This window comes from Dermacentor andersoni, chromosome 11 (genome assembly GCF_023375885.2).
Source record: "Dermacentor andersoni chromosome 11, qqDerAnde1_hic_scaffold, whole genome shotgun sequence".
Lineage (NCBI taxonomy): Eukaryota > Metazoa > Arthropoda > Arachnida > Ixodida > Ixodidae > Dermacentor > Dermacentor andersoni.
This window is the reverse complement of record NC_092824.1, coordinates 67808669-67825799: the sequence shown is the minus strand read 5'-3', so window position 1 is coordinate 67825799 and position 17131 is coordinate 67808669. Positions and strand designations below refer to the sequence as shown.

The following is a 17131-nucleotide window of genomic DNA, read 5'->3' as shown; positions in this document are numbered from 1 at the left end:
GTGTGGCGTTAGATACTGGGCACTGCATTGGTGTCTTATTGGACTGCAATATTTGCATCATGTGGCTGGAAATGATTTGTGCTAAGCAATCAGAGAGACTGGATATCAATTTGTCCATAGCTTTAGCCATTGCTTTTTCCACAGCAGAGTCAATTGCTTCTGAGAGGTTAAGATCCATGCTTGGAGTGTTGCGCGCTGTAACACCAGAGTATCCGAAGGCCCTGTCTTTGATAACTGAAATTGCATCTCTTCGGGAGCAACGACGGTGGTCGATTATTTCAAGAATTTGTATTTCTTGAGCGCGAGCTGAGCAGTTCGAATAGTCTGCTGGGTGTTCTCCCCCACAGAGGCAGCACTTTTGAGATTGAGTAGAGCATTCACTTGAAGAATGACCATCCCCACAGGTGCGGCAACGCAAGCTAGACTTACATCCTCCTGCGCTGTGCCCGAATCTCCAACAATTCTTACACTGGATTGGACGTGACGCAAGCGGCTCTACACGGAACACAAGAGGCCACACCTTTATTTCAGATGGACATGATGTGCCCACAAACGTTGCAATAACAGATTCTGTCGGAACCCTCTCGTTATTGGCCAGTCGATTGCAACGGTAGATGGCAATGACGCCTGCTGCGGATAGCTTGTCCAGGGTTTCAGTAGGACTTAATCGGGAGTCTACGCCCCGTACAAGACCCTTGGTGCACGCAAGGTGAGGCGGAATAAAAGCACTCACTGGGGTGGAAGCGAATGAAGTGCATTTCAAGAGGTCTTCTACACAGGTCTGGTCGGGTGAACGACACACTATACCTCCCCGTCCGAACGCTCGCACACCAGTGATGGTCTGGAAGCGGTTGGACGTGGCCTTAAGTGCCTTCTGGACAGCCTGTGGATTCGTGATCCTGATGGAACCTCCATTGGTAGGCACAAGCGCCACAGGAATGGTGCTGACGCCACTGCGAAAAAATAAATCTATGGGCAATTCATTAGGTGGCAGGGATGCTGACCAGGCGGATCGCGCCTGGCCAGTAGAACTGGTCGACATCAGCTCAAGACGGCTGACGCAAGGAATGCCAATCAACCAGGAACTAAAATGTGGTTATCGAGACACCTTAAACCACCCGATACTCAGCCAAAACACCACTGCAGGTCAACGAAACGGTCGCTCTGTCGAGGCCAGCAGGGACTGGAAGCCTTTAGAGATTTAGATTTAGAACTTTAGTGCTTTAGAGATGCCCATGAGCCGACATTACACGTTCGGGTTTTATTTAGGAAGCTATCTTCATTAGGCCGAAAAGAGGTGCGCATACGTGGTCAACATAAAAAGGTATACAGGGTCTCCCAGCTAACGTTAGCCAAGCTCTTAAAAGTAAAATATAAAATATACGAGGATGCAACCAGTGCTATTCTGTCAACAGTGATGCGCCGCATCAGGATCATTTTTCGTTGCATAATTGAACTATCGATAATTAGACAAGATTTAATAACTAACTGTAACTACTGAATGGATGGCGAGAATTTTGGTAGAAAAGTAATAATTGTCTTTTAAAACACCCGATTTAGTTAGCTTCAATGTGCTATATGTCTATATGTGTTCACTTCGCGTCTCTGTGTGGAGCACATAATTAGCCGCACGGCAAACTAGGCACGGGAGTTATCTCCCCGAATGCATCCACCGAGATAGCGACCGACCAAATGACAGCACGGGTAAGTAGGCAAGCAAAGTTGATCTTTAAATATCAAAGCAGAAGGTGCAGGTTTCGATTATTCAGAAACTGCTGGAATGTCCTCGAATCGCTGCCCGAAATTTTTTTTTTCTTTTCCGTTACATCCGGCTTCAAACTTCCCGGCTCTTAAGTAATCACACGAATTGAACACATTCTATTAGGGCATATTTTCTTTTCTTTTAAGGTCATATCTTTTTATAAAAGGCAGAAGGGCAACCAAAATGAAGTTTATGCAGAAGAGTTTCTGCCTGAAGGAAGCATACTTGGCCACTAATGACGTCACCATCAGAAAAATAATTGGCGAAAAAATTTATTGACTTTCTTTTTTATTAGTGCCTTGGGAGCGATTGTTTCAATTACAAAGTTAGACGCACTCCAACTTGAATGCAACCTCATTCCTTTTTTAAAAGGAGGACTTACATACCAATATAATATTAGATATTTATCATCAAATTGTAATGCTAAGACCAGGCAATATTAGAACTGAGCGTGCCAGAAACGCAAGAAAACCGTTTCCGCTGTCATATCAAATCATGACGAAATGCGCGAGGTAGTTTGAAACTGAACACTTGGGCCAGTCGCGGCAGGCACTGACACGACGCGTTGTTTGGCAAACATGAGTGGTGGTGTGCCGTGTCTGGATTTGCCGCGACATGCCATCATTCAAACATTGTCACACAGTTTTTTTGTGGTGCGTTTACATGCGACTTACCAGCGAAGCACGGTAGGTTTGAAATATTGCCTTGATTAAGCTTTGAAATTCAATGCTGGACATCTCGAATTGGGTGCGATATCTAAGATTAAAAACCATAGGTTCGTTCAAATGTGACTGCCTTCAAGTTTGCCACTTAGACAACTGCCTCAAAGAAATAAAAAGGTAAGTATTGAACTATGAATAACTAATATTCGGAAGGTCACGTTGTTGGCGGGAAAATATGTCAGGCTTTGCTAGAAACTCGCAACACCACCATGTTCGCTGCGCCTATATCTTTTTTCATAAATGGAATTCTGCATGGTCTAAAAGAACAGCCTGCCTAGGGCGCAGCCAAAGCCGGTGTGAACTTCCCGCCATTGCCACGGGAGCCAGGTACTTGGATACATTTCGTGGTCGTCTAGTGGTTGAACAGAAAATAAAACTTTCCTTTATAACAATGAACACGCACACCGAAAGCAAGCAGTTCCAAAAATTTTTAACAAAGTAGCAACTGCATCCGTTGACGACTAAAAGCTACAAATTCCGCTTCAATTGTGCATGGAAGGGCTGCATAATGTCGTTAACATAAAGCTGCGGTCCTAGCATTATAAGAAAATGGTTTGTTCACAACAGTAACGCGCAGGCCACATAGTTACTGCCTACCGTTTCAAGGAAGAACGTCTGCTTGAAAGTGACAGACGATTTTTAATGGCGACAGCACTAATACCAGAATATGACGCGTCCGCGCCCCGCATTTCGTCTGTCCAAACTAAGCGCAGTAGCGCCTGCTAGTGTGGGGCTAGATTTTGTTAGACACAATTGGAAATAAAACTATTAAACCCACCGTCGTCTGTTATCATTGTCAGCGTTCTGTAAACATAACGAAATTTAGTTCTGAAAAGCAGGGGTGCAAATTTCGTGCTCGCCCACGCAGATTTAAGGAGCGCACGCCCACCTCTGTCCCAACAGGCACAACTTGACGTGAGGCTCAACAAGGATCATCCTGATCATGTCCTCATACATGAAAAAAACAACAAGAACTACAGTGTAATATCGCTTACTTCGAGAAAGCGTGTATGTATAGAGATATATACACCGCAAAAGTCACTTTCACGGAACATCTACGTGGCTGAAGAGGTGGCGTCACATCAGCAGCCGTAGAAAAAGACGAGCCGTTAAATTGTGCTTTTCAATTCTCAAAAATGAAAAATTCTGCAGAAGGCGTTTTGAGCACATCACTTCGTAATATCGCAAAAAGAAGATTGTTGGCTTAGCAGCATCGAACACGACACTGTAAGAGCGCATCGTTAGATCACTCAGAAAGTTTTCTTAAAACATTTCTTAAAGCGCGAGGCGGAGTTGGCGCATAAACTTCGCGCACAGCTTCTTTCGTAGATCGGAGAAGACTAATGCAGAAAAACAATGGAATTGACACGTCTACACAGCGTTGCCTCTATGCAGGCAGTGTGGGTGTGCTGCCTTACAAGCATCTCACCTTGAGAAAAAAAAAATAACAGTGATACCAAAGCCTTTCAATGCTGAGTTTTGAGCCGAAACGAAACAGCGAGAGGCTGCAGCATTTGACACTCGCGTAACAAAGATATGAGCATTTCCGCGTACGACGTTATACTTTCGAGGGCGGTCTGAAAATTAAAATAAAGTCAGTAATTTACGCCACGTCCTCTCCACAAATGGCGTCGTGTGAGCGCCCAAGAGGTTCTCGAAGCGAATGGCTCCATCCGTGGAGTCATCCTCTCAAGGACTGCCACAAAACTTTGCGCGCGGTCTTCAGGAGCTTAAAGTTCGTGTCGTCACAAGTGCACATGTGTCGGTCGTAGAAGATGTCATCCAGGAGTAGGCAAGCGTTCGGCAACCTGCCGATCCTCCTGACCTATAGGAAACGTAGCAAGAAGAATGGAACGAAAAAAAAATCGTGTCCAAATTTAGCATGCAAAACGAGTCGCTAAATATCACGATTCTACCAATATATTTACGAGGACCCAAACAGCTCCGCCGTCGTTTTATAACACGATAGCACGAAGCGGCGACAGCACACACGGACTGTCGCTGGTCGCGTCACGTCACCCTTATAATAGCCCTGGCTAGGATAGTGTTAACTGTAGTCTAGCTAGCGGTACTAAACTATCTAGCTGGTCTGGTAATGCCTACTCTAGGTTTAGTGTTTAGGATACAAAAGGAAGCGGTTGTCAAGGTAGAACCGCATCCTCGAATTTATGCCTATCTCCCATTGTCACACATTACGTGTTAAACAGAAGCATTTGGCCAGATCCTTCTGAATACGATAACGTCAGGTGCTAAAGAGAGATGTCGCGCAGTAGTGTCCGAACCATAGTGGCCTTGTGGGATTTAACTGCGCATAACAATGCAGAGACATGAAGTAGCCAAACATTGTCTCTTTAGCTTCAAACTTTTATGTAGCATCCTAAATCTAGCTGGTTGAATCTATTTTGTTTGAAATTTATTAAACGGAAATGAGTATTTTCATTTTTAACAAAATCACTGCTACATATTTTCCCAAATTCTGCAGAAGAAAAAAATATTTGAATGTAAAAAAAGCAAACGTCCATGCATCTGCACAACCATGCAAACACCCACAATTAGCACGGTCATCGGCACATACCTTAGACGATTTAATGATTCCCTAGAAATCGCATGGCAGAATCAATGAGCATGGCTCTCCGCAGATGTCGCGGCGAAGCACAAAATATTGGCCCTTCGAAGGGGATAAAGAATGCGCTGTGTCTTTCCTGAAAGCATTCGTGTCAAGTCGAAGCCAACTATAAAATAAAGACCACAACTGAACGACTACTGAGTCAAATTTCTCGGCGGTAACCTCGCTTAGAAAAGCATGCGCTGAAGAGTGTTACCTCTCCAGCTCATGGCTGCACCCCATGGTTCTACAAGTGAAGAGCACTCATCGCCACTGCTCGGCAGCTGTAAGTGCGCAACTGCGGCTGGCTGATCCATTCGGGCTGCAGGAGCATTTGCGCACATTGTCGTCTGCCCATTGTCGTCTGCCTGGTTTCCCTCCGCGATATAGTGCTGGGCTTCTGGCCACGCGTATTTAACGTCGCCGTGAAATTTTCACTACTCACGCGTTAGTCGCAATTCTTGAGCTTGTTTTACAAAAAAAAAAAAAGAACGTGTAGTGCTATACTTCGCAAATCCAAAAACGGGGAATGCAGCATAGTTAATGAACAGACAGTAGTTTCACATTGCAACCAAGCGCATATTTTGCACGCTAACCAGGCTTAATCTTGCATTTTTATTTATTAGGTGCAATGCGCCAGTGGAAATTGGGGGGTTCGGAATCTCTAAGACGAATCGGATGCTATAAAGAAATATCTCAAATATTTCGGTTGACTTACTTCCAATACTTTTGGTCACCATAAGCGAATGTTGTATGGTCTGTACTACTTCTTGTTGCATGCTAGTCTAAGTGGTTCACAGCTGTTTAGCGTGACTGAACAAGTGGCGTGAAGAAGCCGCACGAACGAAAATAGCTTCCTTCGCATTGAAGTTTAACAAGAGCAGGTAGTTTCACTTTCTGTGAGGAAGCCGCCCTGCTATAAAATGTGAGACTGTCCGCCTAGAATAAACTTTCGTTGCAAGTGACCCCGTTTTCTGTAGTGTGGTTTCTTCAGTTTTCAGTGTCTCGAAAAAGATAGGTCCACTTGTCGAAACATTGGCTGCCCGCTTTTACCTTGTTCTCGTTTTACTACTCTTCAGTTTTGTTATTTACTCGAGAGTCCCATTCTTTTTGCTCCTTTGGTATGAAGTCTGCGCCAACAACCCGGATGCAGTCCTTGAACAGTACTTCCCTTCCTGTTAGTCGCTCATGGCCGCCATTGTTGCAGAGTTACGTGGGTTTTTCTTTCTTTTGGGAAGGGGGGGGGGGGGAGTAACGAAGGATACCATTTTGGCCTGGAACCCAGCAAAGGCAAATTACCTTACCGTGATTTTCAGTTTTTCTCAGCATACTGAATTTGCCGCCTGAAAAGGCGTGCAGCCCCTTCCTCAAACTTCCACGAATATGAGACACCGGCATAATAGTTGGGAAGAAAGGGAAGCTGGCTTTATAATATTCTGCAGTATGGCAAAAAAAAAATTCAAACGTAATGCAACAAAAACGCACTTTCGTCCCACCGAAGCAGTTCACTGAGACAAGAAACAACTAGCATTCAGTCAGCAACCTCTCTCGCCTTTATTACGTCCGATCCCGAAGGTATAAATATTAAATAAACAATACACCTAGCTTTATTGTGCAAGGGAAAGTGTGCACCTTAAATCTATCTTAAACCATTAACAATGCTTACTTGCCCCCCATCCCGCCACTCAACCCCCACCCCTCTTACCAGCGCTCTATACCGACCTAATATTCCACTACATGCTTACTTCTGCCGGTGGTTTCCCACTAGGGGCTGTATTATAACAAAAATATATATATCTCTCTCCCTTGTAGCATCGACATGTGGTACCTGCAATGAAACTGGTGTCGCCCATGACGCTAGCTTTCTCAGACGCCAGATAGCTACCCGGGCACTGCCCCTTCTCCGCAGCATAAGCTGCTTTGCGTCATTATGGAACCACATGAATTTTCAACTGCGTCCGAGAAGTTGAAGTCCGAGTACCTTGCCAGTACTGTCACTAATTCACCCTTCGCGCTAAATTGCCAACTTTTTTTACTCATACGAAACTATCCTCACGATCCTAGCCCACTTAACTACTTGGCTTAGATACACATACTCAAGCGCAACATTAATAGCCTAACTTCTAATCAAAAAAATTTTTTTGTCTTGTTCGTCGGTGGAACATAAACTGTCTTTCGCGTAATAACTCTCAAACTAAACCCAAGACCAAGCTTGTTCAAGTGCGCAGTTGTCTCCGTAACGTTATCTCTATCCTCGCTAAACAAGATAATATATCATCCCGATACCGCAGATTTGTCGGCAAGCTGCAATTTATTTTTTATCTCCTATTCGACCTTCTTGATCCCCTTTTAGATATCTATGAAAGCACGTACAGAACACTAACGATTAGATTGTCTCCCTGCCCAGATATTTCACTAGCGGCACTTGTAATGAAGAATTATCCAGGCATCTGTGCAGTCACTGAAGATGGTATCCTAGATGTTCACACTCACTTGATCTATATTCACTAGGTGACGTCTATATGACGGCTGGCATTTGTGCTGGATCGAACTCCTTTCCGCTATTTATGAAGGCATACAGAGGTTCTTTATATTCCTCGCATTTTTTTCCCCAATGACTCAATGGACGACGAGTATGTACGTGTTTGAATAATGGCCCTCTTTCTCTAAAGCACTCCTGCTTACCTTAACTGTTCTGTTTTTCAATTATTTCTCTTTCAAGACAGTCTTCTTTAAATGGAGCTGACAATTGCTGTAGCGGCTTGTGCTTAGTAGCCCAGGAAACCGAAATCTCAGCTCAGAGGCCACACGGAGTTGCTTACTACTTAGTTGACCTATAGTGATGCGTCATCATTTTTAGCTGTATAACGTCTAACGAAGAAATCGGACACACAAGACCAGACGCCGACTTCCTTTCAACCTCTTTCCTGTCGGTCTGCATTCCTTCATTAATACAGCCATTAGAAATACTCGAGGGGTCACTCGGGTCGAGTTCCAACCAGAAAAACCATACATGCAGCACTATTCGCTGCCTGCGGAAGGCTGAGCGTACCTTGCTTTGAAAATCTTCGGGCACCTCAAATACAAAGAGCGAGTTCATCTTATCGTTCCGCACATAGTGGGACAGACTGGACGAAGACTTGACAGAGGCCTTCCGATCGTAGTCCTCCTGGAACAGATTTGAGGGCAGTGAGAGGAAGACACGCTTGTGGACGGCGTTAACACGCGCTTGAAGTTTATGCGAGGTTCTTGCGTAACTTTTCCCCAAGCCACGTAAAAAGAAAAACAAAGACCCCCCAAAGTTATGAGCTCACTTAGGCGAGTCATTCAAAATTGTGAGTGCCGAAGACGCTGTGCTCGCACACAGTCTCCTGCGCAGCACACACAATAACACTTTGTGTAACACAGAATGGCAGCTCTCGGCATACAGGAGCCGGGGGGAGGGGGGGGGAGGGGGCACTATTTCATAAACTCGCCGCGAAAGCTTTCGAAGCCCAGCCCAATATGTCAAGGTTGGTGTTCGGTCGAAGGAAAAAGAAACAGATTCAAGGTTATAGGGAATGAGGGATAGTAAGGGGATAGTACCGCCAAAATCTGCAATATAAGTTTATATAAAAGCGGCAATAGAAAATCGAGAAAATTCACTACCTGCTAAACGAGCTTTTATTCCAATGAACAATTTATCGCCATCTAAGGGGAAAATCCACCCACGAACGCATAAAAAAAATTACATGAACGTTTATGATAAATGCAAACTACAATCAGTATAACGATAATCGCGCATTTGGTCTCGTCAAACAAAACCCCTAGATCTGAGATATAGTCCGCTGAAGATGACCACCCGTGGGCCCCCAGGTACGCGGCCAATCGGGTGTTCACGCCGAACCCGAGAATCCTCTTCGTTCGCAGACTTACCGTGCTTCCGAGGAGTCCACTTACCGAACAATACATGGCCTTCGCGAAGTCGGAAGCGTCGCCCCCGTAGCTATGCGCCCCGCTGTACTGCACGGCAGCCAAACTCAGGGCGATGCAGTGGTTTCCAGACGTCGCTAGGTTGGCGCCCTGCACCGCGGCCTGGTAGGCTTGGACGCCGCTCTCCTGCACACAACCACAATATGCGTGGTATCGCTGGCCGTAACGACACATTTACTCGGTGCGATCAAAGCTTGTTACGATTGCCTAAAGGAGAACAGATGGCTACAACGTTACCGTGCCGCTAAAAATGAAGAAACGAAGAAAAATGCGCCAATTTTCGGCATTGTTTGAAAACGGGCCGTACACATAGCTATTACAAGAACTCACAGGCGAAGTGATCGGAGGAACTTGCACTGTCTTTAATCTCTCTCTCTCTCCTTTTAATACGTTCCGACCGTAAAAAGACAAGCTGCTACATCTGGACCAAACGCCTATTCATTGGACATGACCTGCAGTGGCGAAATAAATGGGAAGACTCCTGTTTAGGAATAAAAATTCAAGGTGCGAGAGGAACCATGAAGACGTCTCTCATTCACCAATCATGTGAGCAACGCGTGCGCCGGAGACCCCAATTGCGATGACCCAAAAATGAAGTTTCTTTCTTAGGACGTTCATAACCGAACAATTAGTTGTTGCATGTTGCATAACCGGACAATTAGTCCTTCATTGCTTTGTGATGGTTCGTTGGCCACATGAGATGGTTACACGTGGATGTCTGTCTTGCTGTAACAGTGGCCTGTCTGTGATTGTTCTTTTGAAGCACTCGCGCCTGTGCTCGAATAATTTTTTTTTGTTAGGCGTGTCATTTCACTGCTTGTGTCCTCGTCTCCTCTGTACATTAGTTACAATGAATTCATTCAGACTTGCCCAACTTGCAGTAATTCTGCCCTTGGGATTTGTTTTCGCCGCCGTACACACATATGGAGGTCGCACTCTAAGGGTTAACATGCGCTTAACATCGCCCTATTTTAAACGTCTGCTACGCTATGTCGCGGAAATCGAATTCAGCTGTCCCAAAAGCACACGGGACAATGGAGTCCGCCACTCGGTTCTTTGGTATATCGAAAGCGCCCGTGAATCGTGACCCCAAGGCCGAGGAAAATGGAATAAAAAGATTATCTACATTGGTCGCAGTCATGCATTGAAATTGCAAACCGAACGCTTGGATCCTGAAACGCTGCCATGTTTTAAAGAGACTAATTTACTGAAGTTCAAAATAGGGCGGCTTGGCTTTCGCCCCACAAGGCGAACATCGTTGATGCGCCACTTATTGTGCCGTTACGGGCACGTCAGCGGTTTACATCTCGTGAAGCAATTAGCGAATACATCAGTTGGCCCAAATGTGGGCTCATTCGTGTCTCTTCTTAGTTCTCATCGTATTGCACGCCTCAATACTCTTCTAGTCGCGTGACAACTATCTCGACACCATACATATTACTAAGGCGAACAACGAAGATAACGTGGCACAAATAAAAAAAGGCAGAATATGAGAGCCATGTCATTTATGCTTCAATGCTCACAATGTCTGCTGTCGGCTGTAGAGACACTGCCTTGAAGGGTCCCGGTGGCATAGGATTTTTGTATACTCGTAGAGAAGCGAAATGGAAGTCCCTGTCAAGAAAAAGAAAGACAGATTTGTGCGGCCTTGCAGGATACCGGCACAATTTCTTGGGTAGCGGCACGTGCTGCTAAGCTATACTTTACTGTCATTATCGAAATCTGGTCAATATAAGGTTTTAGCCTGCGTCCTCAATTAATCACTAACGATGCAGGCCGGGATTTCAGCGAAGCCTGATCCCTCAGCGCCACAAAGTGAACGACGTGAACTTTTGTGCACCGAATACCCGTGCCTGATTTTGTAGCCTAGAAGTTAATCAAATTGGCCCGCTCACACAACGCACGCAGGTCCATCAAAAGTTGTATGGAGCGCGTCTCCGCAACTATATTTACATATACGGCATGCGGTTATGCATTGTATGGATAGCGATCTTGTTACGCCGCCTAATTCACGGCGAGTGCAATTATCCCAGAAGGAGGCCTAAGAAGATTTTGCGTAGGCCGGTTCCATTTAGAAAGCAGGGGACTTGCCCTTCGGCTAACTCGTGATTTACGAAAACCACCGCCAGCGCCTCTGCAGGAGACCTATACCTTGAAGATGAGGAGATAAATTCGAAAGACAGCACACAATATTGCATTACTTATTGAACACTCCTATACTTTATTAACTTTACCGCGTGCTGCACTTCCTGGATTTAAGCTGCGCGGTAGTGAACTGGGCTCCATCGAGCAAAAGTATTGATTATACAGCCCTGGAGAATAGCAAAATAGTTCCGGCATACCTGCGTTCCAAGTGGCAAATGTGCGCAGGCATTCAGTTTCAGGATTTTGGAAGATATCTGCCTCGCACATTACCGAATAAAGCTGTACCTCCCAGCAGCACATCTCCCTACAGCCTCCACCAAATGTCAGACGATTTCATGAGGCTACGAAGCACTAAACGAAATCCAGGCGGTTCCAGCTAAGCGCCAGCTCTCAAATAGCGCACAGCGACAGAACAGAAGTGCACCTTCTGCTTCGCTACAACTTGAACACCTATCTATATATTCCAATACGTTGAATACACTGTGGCTTACAGGTGTAGCTAAAAAAAAAACTAAAGCATGAAGCATGTAGCAGTTTTAAGAGCCTTTGTAATGGGCCGCTTAAAACCAGGAATTTAAACTAGGCTTATGAAGTGAGTAGGTTGAGCTTTTGTCGCAGTAGCCACATTCCGAAAGCGTTACGAGAATGTGGAGTACCAGAGAGATTATCGCTTAGTTCGACAGCATATTCGACTAGACTCACTAAACCACTCTCCGCAAAAGAAGCATGTCGTAAGCGACGCACAAGAAACTGATGATTGCTCACTTCATCACGTCGATCTTGACGCTGTCGAATACGCCGTGAATAATATATTGTTCGTTGTCCGCGAGCTTCCGAAGATCCTGGAAAACGACCGGAAACGGGATAAGGTGCAAATATAATGTTTTCCTTCCTAACAAAAGTACAAGTTTATGTAGAGGAGTACAGCTGTATTATCCAAGCCCGTTAAGTAATCTTGTACAAACATAACTGCCATTTTCGAAAACAAATTCCATGCTATATCTTCGAACTAACGAATTTTCATACAGGATCCGCCATGTTACAATGGGATAATTGAACATGGAATATATGGCGTATGTGGCATTTCAAATAAAGAGAACAATTTTATCTTCAAGCTAGTATACCTTATACCTTAAACGTGACACAACGTTCTCAACTTGAGGAAATAAGGGGCACCTTATGGGTGATGTATAGGAAAAACTTCAAGAACACGTTTCTTACGGCCCTTTTCAAAAAAATTGCAGCGCATTCATCCCTTGATATGATTGGAGAAGTTATTGCTATTAGCAACCTATCTTACGAGGAAGCTTTAGCTAGGGCACAGCTGCGATGCAGCCTATTCAAATACAAGCACAATGTAGGTACCCTCATCTGAGATAACCACTGGGCCGATCTTAACGAAATTTGCTGCATTTCAGAGAGAATATTCAATTCTGGTGACTGTTAAGCGGAATTTTCATTCGGGGCACGAATATTTTGAAAGGAGCTCTCAAAAATTTGTAAGTTCGATGAAAATGGAATCGCGAAGTTTACAAATTCGCAGCTGTGCACTAAGAACCAGATATTGTAGTTCTGTTAACTGCATCCGTTAGAGCATACAAAGCGGAAAAACGTTTTACGAATTTACATCTTACGTGAATTTGTTACATTGTTTGCAAAGGTTTTACAAAAGTCCTACTCGCATATAAGCGGTGTACTAGAGAGTGATATACATTGCATGAATTTTGTCCACTTTAGATGTTCCATTAGATATATTGCGCAAGACTGTGATATCGCTTGTTATTGCCGAGTTACAGAGTTCTAAGCTTCATAGTTTCGTTTTCTGAAGATTTGCGATTTTCAACATTATGTATCAAAGTAATGACTGCCTAAATCAAAAATTCGCATCCCACAGTCACTAGATTTTAACTTTTTTACTTTAAATGCAACAAACCTAATCAAATTTGATGCAGTGGTCGCCGAGAAAAACGATTTCTCCTTTCCGTTGTATTTAGATAGGAGCCGCCAGCAAAAGCTTCTTCTTAAGGTTGGCGGGTAATTGTTGATATATTTTATGCGATGATTATTGTGAAACGGCGTACTTAATTGACACATACGCGCTGACCTAAGTTGACATCAAATAGGTTTATTGCAGAGCGGCACCTACCAATCGGCACACGGCCAGTGACCCAGGTTGGAATCAAAACCGCTAGCTCAAAAGCACCACATATCCGGTTCGAAGCCCCGCCCCGGATGCCGCTTGCAAATGGAGGATGTACGCGAAAACTCTTTTGTACACACCCTACAGACCTCCACCGCAGGGCTGTATATACTGTGTGTAGTGTTGATCCGTTGATCCAAAGCTGTGTCCCCAGTTACTAAAGTTTCTTACTCAAGTTACTCAATGTTGCTGCTGAACCCGTTTCGGCCATCACAGCAGTTCGGGTACTATCGATTGGACCACTGACTACCTATTGACCCAGGTTGCCAGGAAAGAGGTCTGGCGTGGACACACCACATGCTGAGTGAAGTTCCCAATAATTGCTAATAGAGATCAATTATCTTGTTTATGCTCAATAAAAAACGGGGAAGGTTAGAGGTTGATGGTTTAGGCAAAGTAAAAATGTCTACGAGATATCAGTTTGTGCAGTAAATTACGTACGGAAACTACGTGGTCCGGGGCATTATAAGGCCTTTTACTAACGGCTCTGAATTCAGCCTGCCGTCCTCACAGAACTGTAAATGTCACAGAGACTAATGTTGCTGAAAATGGTGGCAACATTATATCCAACGTGCATGCGGAGTTAATTGTGTTTGCATAAATTAGGGCCTTCCTAAAAAAATGTCAGCGAATGCCTGAAAGCTTGAGTGTGTCATTACTCGCTATGTTTACTACGATATTAGGATAATTATACATGACGCAAAGATAACATTCACTAGTTATGTCGGCCATATTAAGGTTAATATGTGGGTTTTGGTTTTATTGGGAGTTCTGTCAAATTTTTACTCGACACTTGTATGGAACGTCTCCGAAAGGGTTTTGAGTAGTGCTGTCAGGTAGAAAGTGGAGCAATGCGTGGGGAAAACTGTTTCTAGCATAATAATAAATATCGAGAATATTTACGGAACCCCTCCAATTTTCTCTATCTTGGTGTGCTACACGAGACAGTTTTTGTGTCCTTAGTGAACTAGGCGTGTCAGCAGCGTGTTCAATGGGGCTGGTTGGTTCATCTTCAGAATCAAAACAGGAACAGAGCAACACAGGACGAGCGAGTAAGGAGCACAGGACAGAGCTCTCTGTCCTGTGCTCTTTGTTCGCTCGTCCTGTGTTGCGCGGTTAATATTTTTATTCTAAAGGCGAGTCATCCATTTTTTTATTTATTTCGTGGACTTAAGACGCAGGTTATCGGTGACCGGAAAGGCAAAATGCACGGCATGTTGGCCATTTGTGGCTCGAAATTTATCCCGCTGTTTTAAGAGAACAAGAAGCCACAGAGATAGCAGTTGATACGAAAGGGGGGGGGGGGGGGGGGACATTATGGTTGATGTGTATATAAAATTTAAAAAAAAACGTGAAGGCGAAATATGACTTTGGTTGAAAAATTGTGTAGCAAGTGCGGGAAAAAGTTATACGGGGGCAACGTTTGAAACGGTTACCCGCGGGGCGGCGTTTTAAGGTTTTCCATTTAACCGCAGGCAAACGAAATTGCTACTGCAACGCCTAAAGAGAGCTAAACTAAATTCGGGGGTTTTCATTGCCGGAGCCAGGGCACTATAACGAAGCGCACCGTAGTGGGAGACTTCGGAACAACTTTGACCACTTGAACATAGCGAAAATCGGACCTCCACCCGCTCGCAGCAATTGCTACAAAGGAAAACCGTACGGGTTCCTCGAAAGAAAAAGCCTCATAGTTGAAGAAAAATTCGTCCTCGTCCGGGACTCAAACCTGGGACCACCGCCTTTCCGGGGCAGCCGCTCTACCATCTGAGCTAACCAGGCGGCTAGTAGATGGCAGGACGAAGTCGAATTCGTCGACAACACGAAGCAAAGACGAATAGGGCTTCGACGTAGTAGTTGCGGGTTTCCGCAGAACTACTACGTCAACTTTGACCACTTGTAGCTCTATAGAGTCCAACTAAATTTTGAGTGCCCGAGTGTTCTTTAGTCCGCCCCCTTTTGAAATGTGATCGCCGGGATCAAAGGCACGACTTAAAACACTACAGCGGGACGCCATAGCCAGTAGGCTACCGATGGTATTTGCACTCGAAAGAAACAGCTTCACGTTACAAGGCCGCACAAGCATACTGTTTCTTTTTCTTTCTTTACAGCCCGCATTTAAACACGTTTAACGCGGAGAGGAAACCATCCTATAGGATTACGAAAAAGAGTACGCCTTATCCACTGAGCCATAACCACGGGTAGTCAATGCACAAAATTTCATTTATTTTTTGTGGTTGCTCGAGGACGTATTACGCGCAACTTAGGCATTAATTACGCATGACAAAAAAAAAGGAGAATTTCTCTATTAGTTTGTGCGCGATACCTGCTGCGATCACGGACTACGTGTACAAGCTATACGGATTACAAGTCCAGGGCCCCACTCCAATAACCTACATGCTCAGTCACTTTCGTTGCCGCTCTTTGTTTCGTGACCGCCCAAGCACGCACCTTGATGACGTGCAGCGACGGCTCGCTGCCACTGAAGTATCGGATGTCGAGGCCGTCGAGCGCCCCACCGGCGATCGAGAGGAAGGCATTGTGCACGACGTCCATGCTGAGAGAGTTGATCACCCCCAATTCGAAGGACACCAGCTTCGTCACCGTGCCGTAGGTCCTCTTGAGATTCTTGAATTTCTCGAAGCCAACTTCCGCTGAAATGCGGAGGAGATCGAATGCTTTTGTTGATGAATAGGGCTGCTGCTCGGGTCCAGATGGCATAGAAAAAAATAGGGGGGGGAGGGGGAGAAAGTGTTGCAACCAGGAATGTGATGACAGTTACGTCGGGTTTTCCGACGCGAAATCTATACTGGGGATGTCATGCGCCAACCGCAAAGTCCAAAAGGCTTTTTGTACAATAACAATTTTTAATACAATGCAATTTTTTACAATGCTATTTTAATACAATAACGCTCAATTTAAATTTCAGGTGGAGCCCTTTCGCAGAAATACAGGGACTATTCCCCGTCTTTCCCGTTTGCGTTCTTCGGCGCTGTGGTACGCGTCCTTCGTTAGGCTCAGGACAATTCAGATGTTTGGAAGGCGAGTTAAAGAGAATCCGCTTGATTCTCGAGAACGCTGAAACTGATGGCTTTCAAAAAAGAACCCCAAGGAAGCCTAGAATAAGTCTGCCATGCAGTCGCGGGGCCACGCGGCCCGTAATAAGTTTCACAAGGACTTTACGTACGCGACACTCCCTACATAAAACTTATTTGATTCGCTTGCCTAAAGGGGTCCCAGAAAGCTGCGCAGTTAAAAAAGAAGGCAGTTGTGCAGAAGTGAGCAGCATTGACTGTGCTAGGAAGGTATAGTGTTGCGCTTTAACTCTTCCGACAATTTTAAGTATACGTGGACGCGATAAGCTGGCGTCGCGCGTCCGTGGTTGTAATGAACACGCATGGCGACTGCAGCGCCGGCGAGGAGAGACGACGCCCTCGATGCGTTTTCTGCGACGATAACTTACGGCGAGAATATCGCCTCGGCAACACACTACAGAATATGAAAACCATTTTGGAAAACAAAGAAGGATGCAAAGTAAGACGAGCAATCCGACAACTGTGCTCAATTTGTCTGACCTGCGATAAAGATGTTGAGGACGCCACAGGAAACGCTGCTTTGAAAAGGCACCTCACTTAATAAGCGTGGAGCTGTTTGGAAATTTCTAAAACAAAGGAAAATATATTTTTCAATTATTTTCAGGACGCCCTGCAAAACCGGACAGTTTAGAA

General features: G+C 45.0%; 1 protein-coding gene across 3 annotated transcripts in view; it reads right to left on the bottom strand.

Annotated features, from left to right (window-relative positions):
- The window catches only part of LOC126517699 (uncharacterized), a 61347-nt gene that overhangs the window by 32283 nt on the left and 11933 nt on the right, over positions 1-17131 (bottom strand). The window contains exons 5-10 of one of the 3 annotated variants that reach the window (XM_055064266.2): positions 15855-16057; positions 11972-12048; positions 10585-10675; positions 9029-9187; positions 8142-8258; positions 3774-4309 (exon numbers count right to left, since the gene is read on the bottom strand). In XM_055064266.2, coding sequence (XP_054920241.2) covers positions 4166-4309; positions 8142-8258; positions 9029-9187; positions 10585-10675; positions 11972-12048; positions 15855-16057 — 791 coding nt within the window. In that variant the 3' untranslated portion in view covers positions 3774-4165. Of the gene's footprint in view, positions 1-3773; positions 4310-8141; positions 8259-9028; positions 9188-10584; positions 10676-11971; positions 12049-15854; positions 16058-17131 lie in introns of those variants that run through there. The other 2 variants (XM_072285424.1, XM_072285425.1) reach the window with 2 other exon arrangements.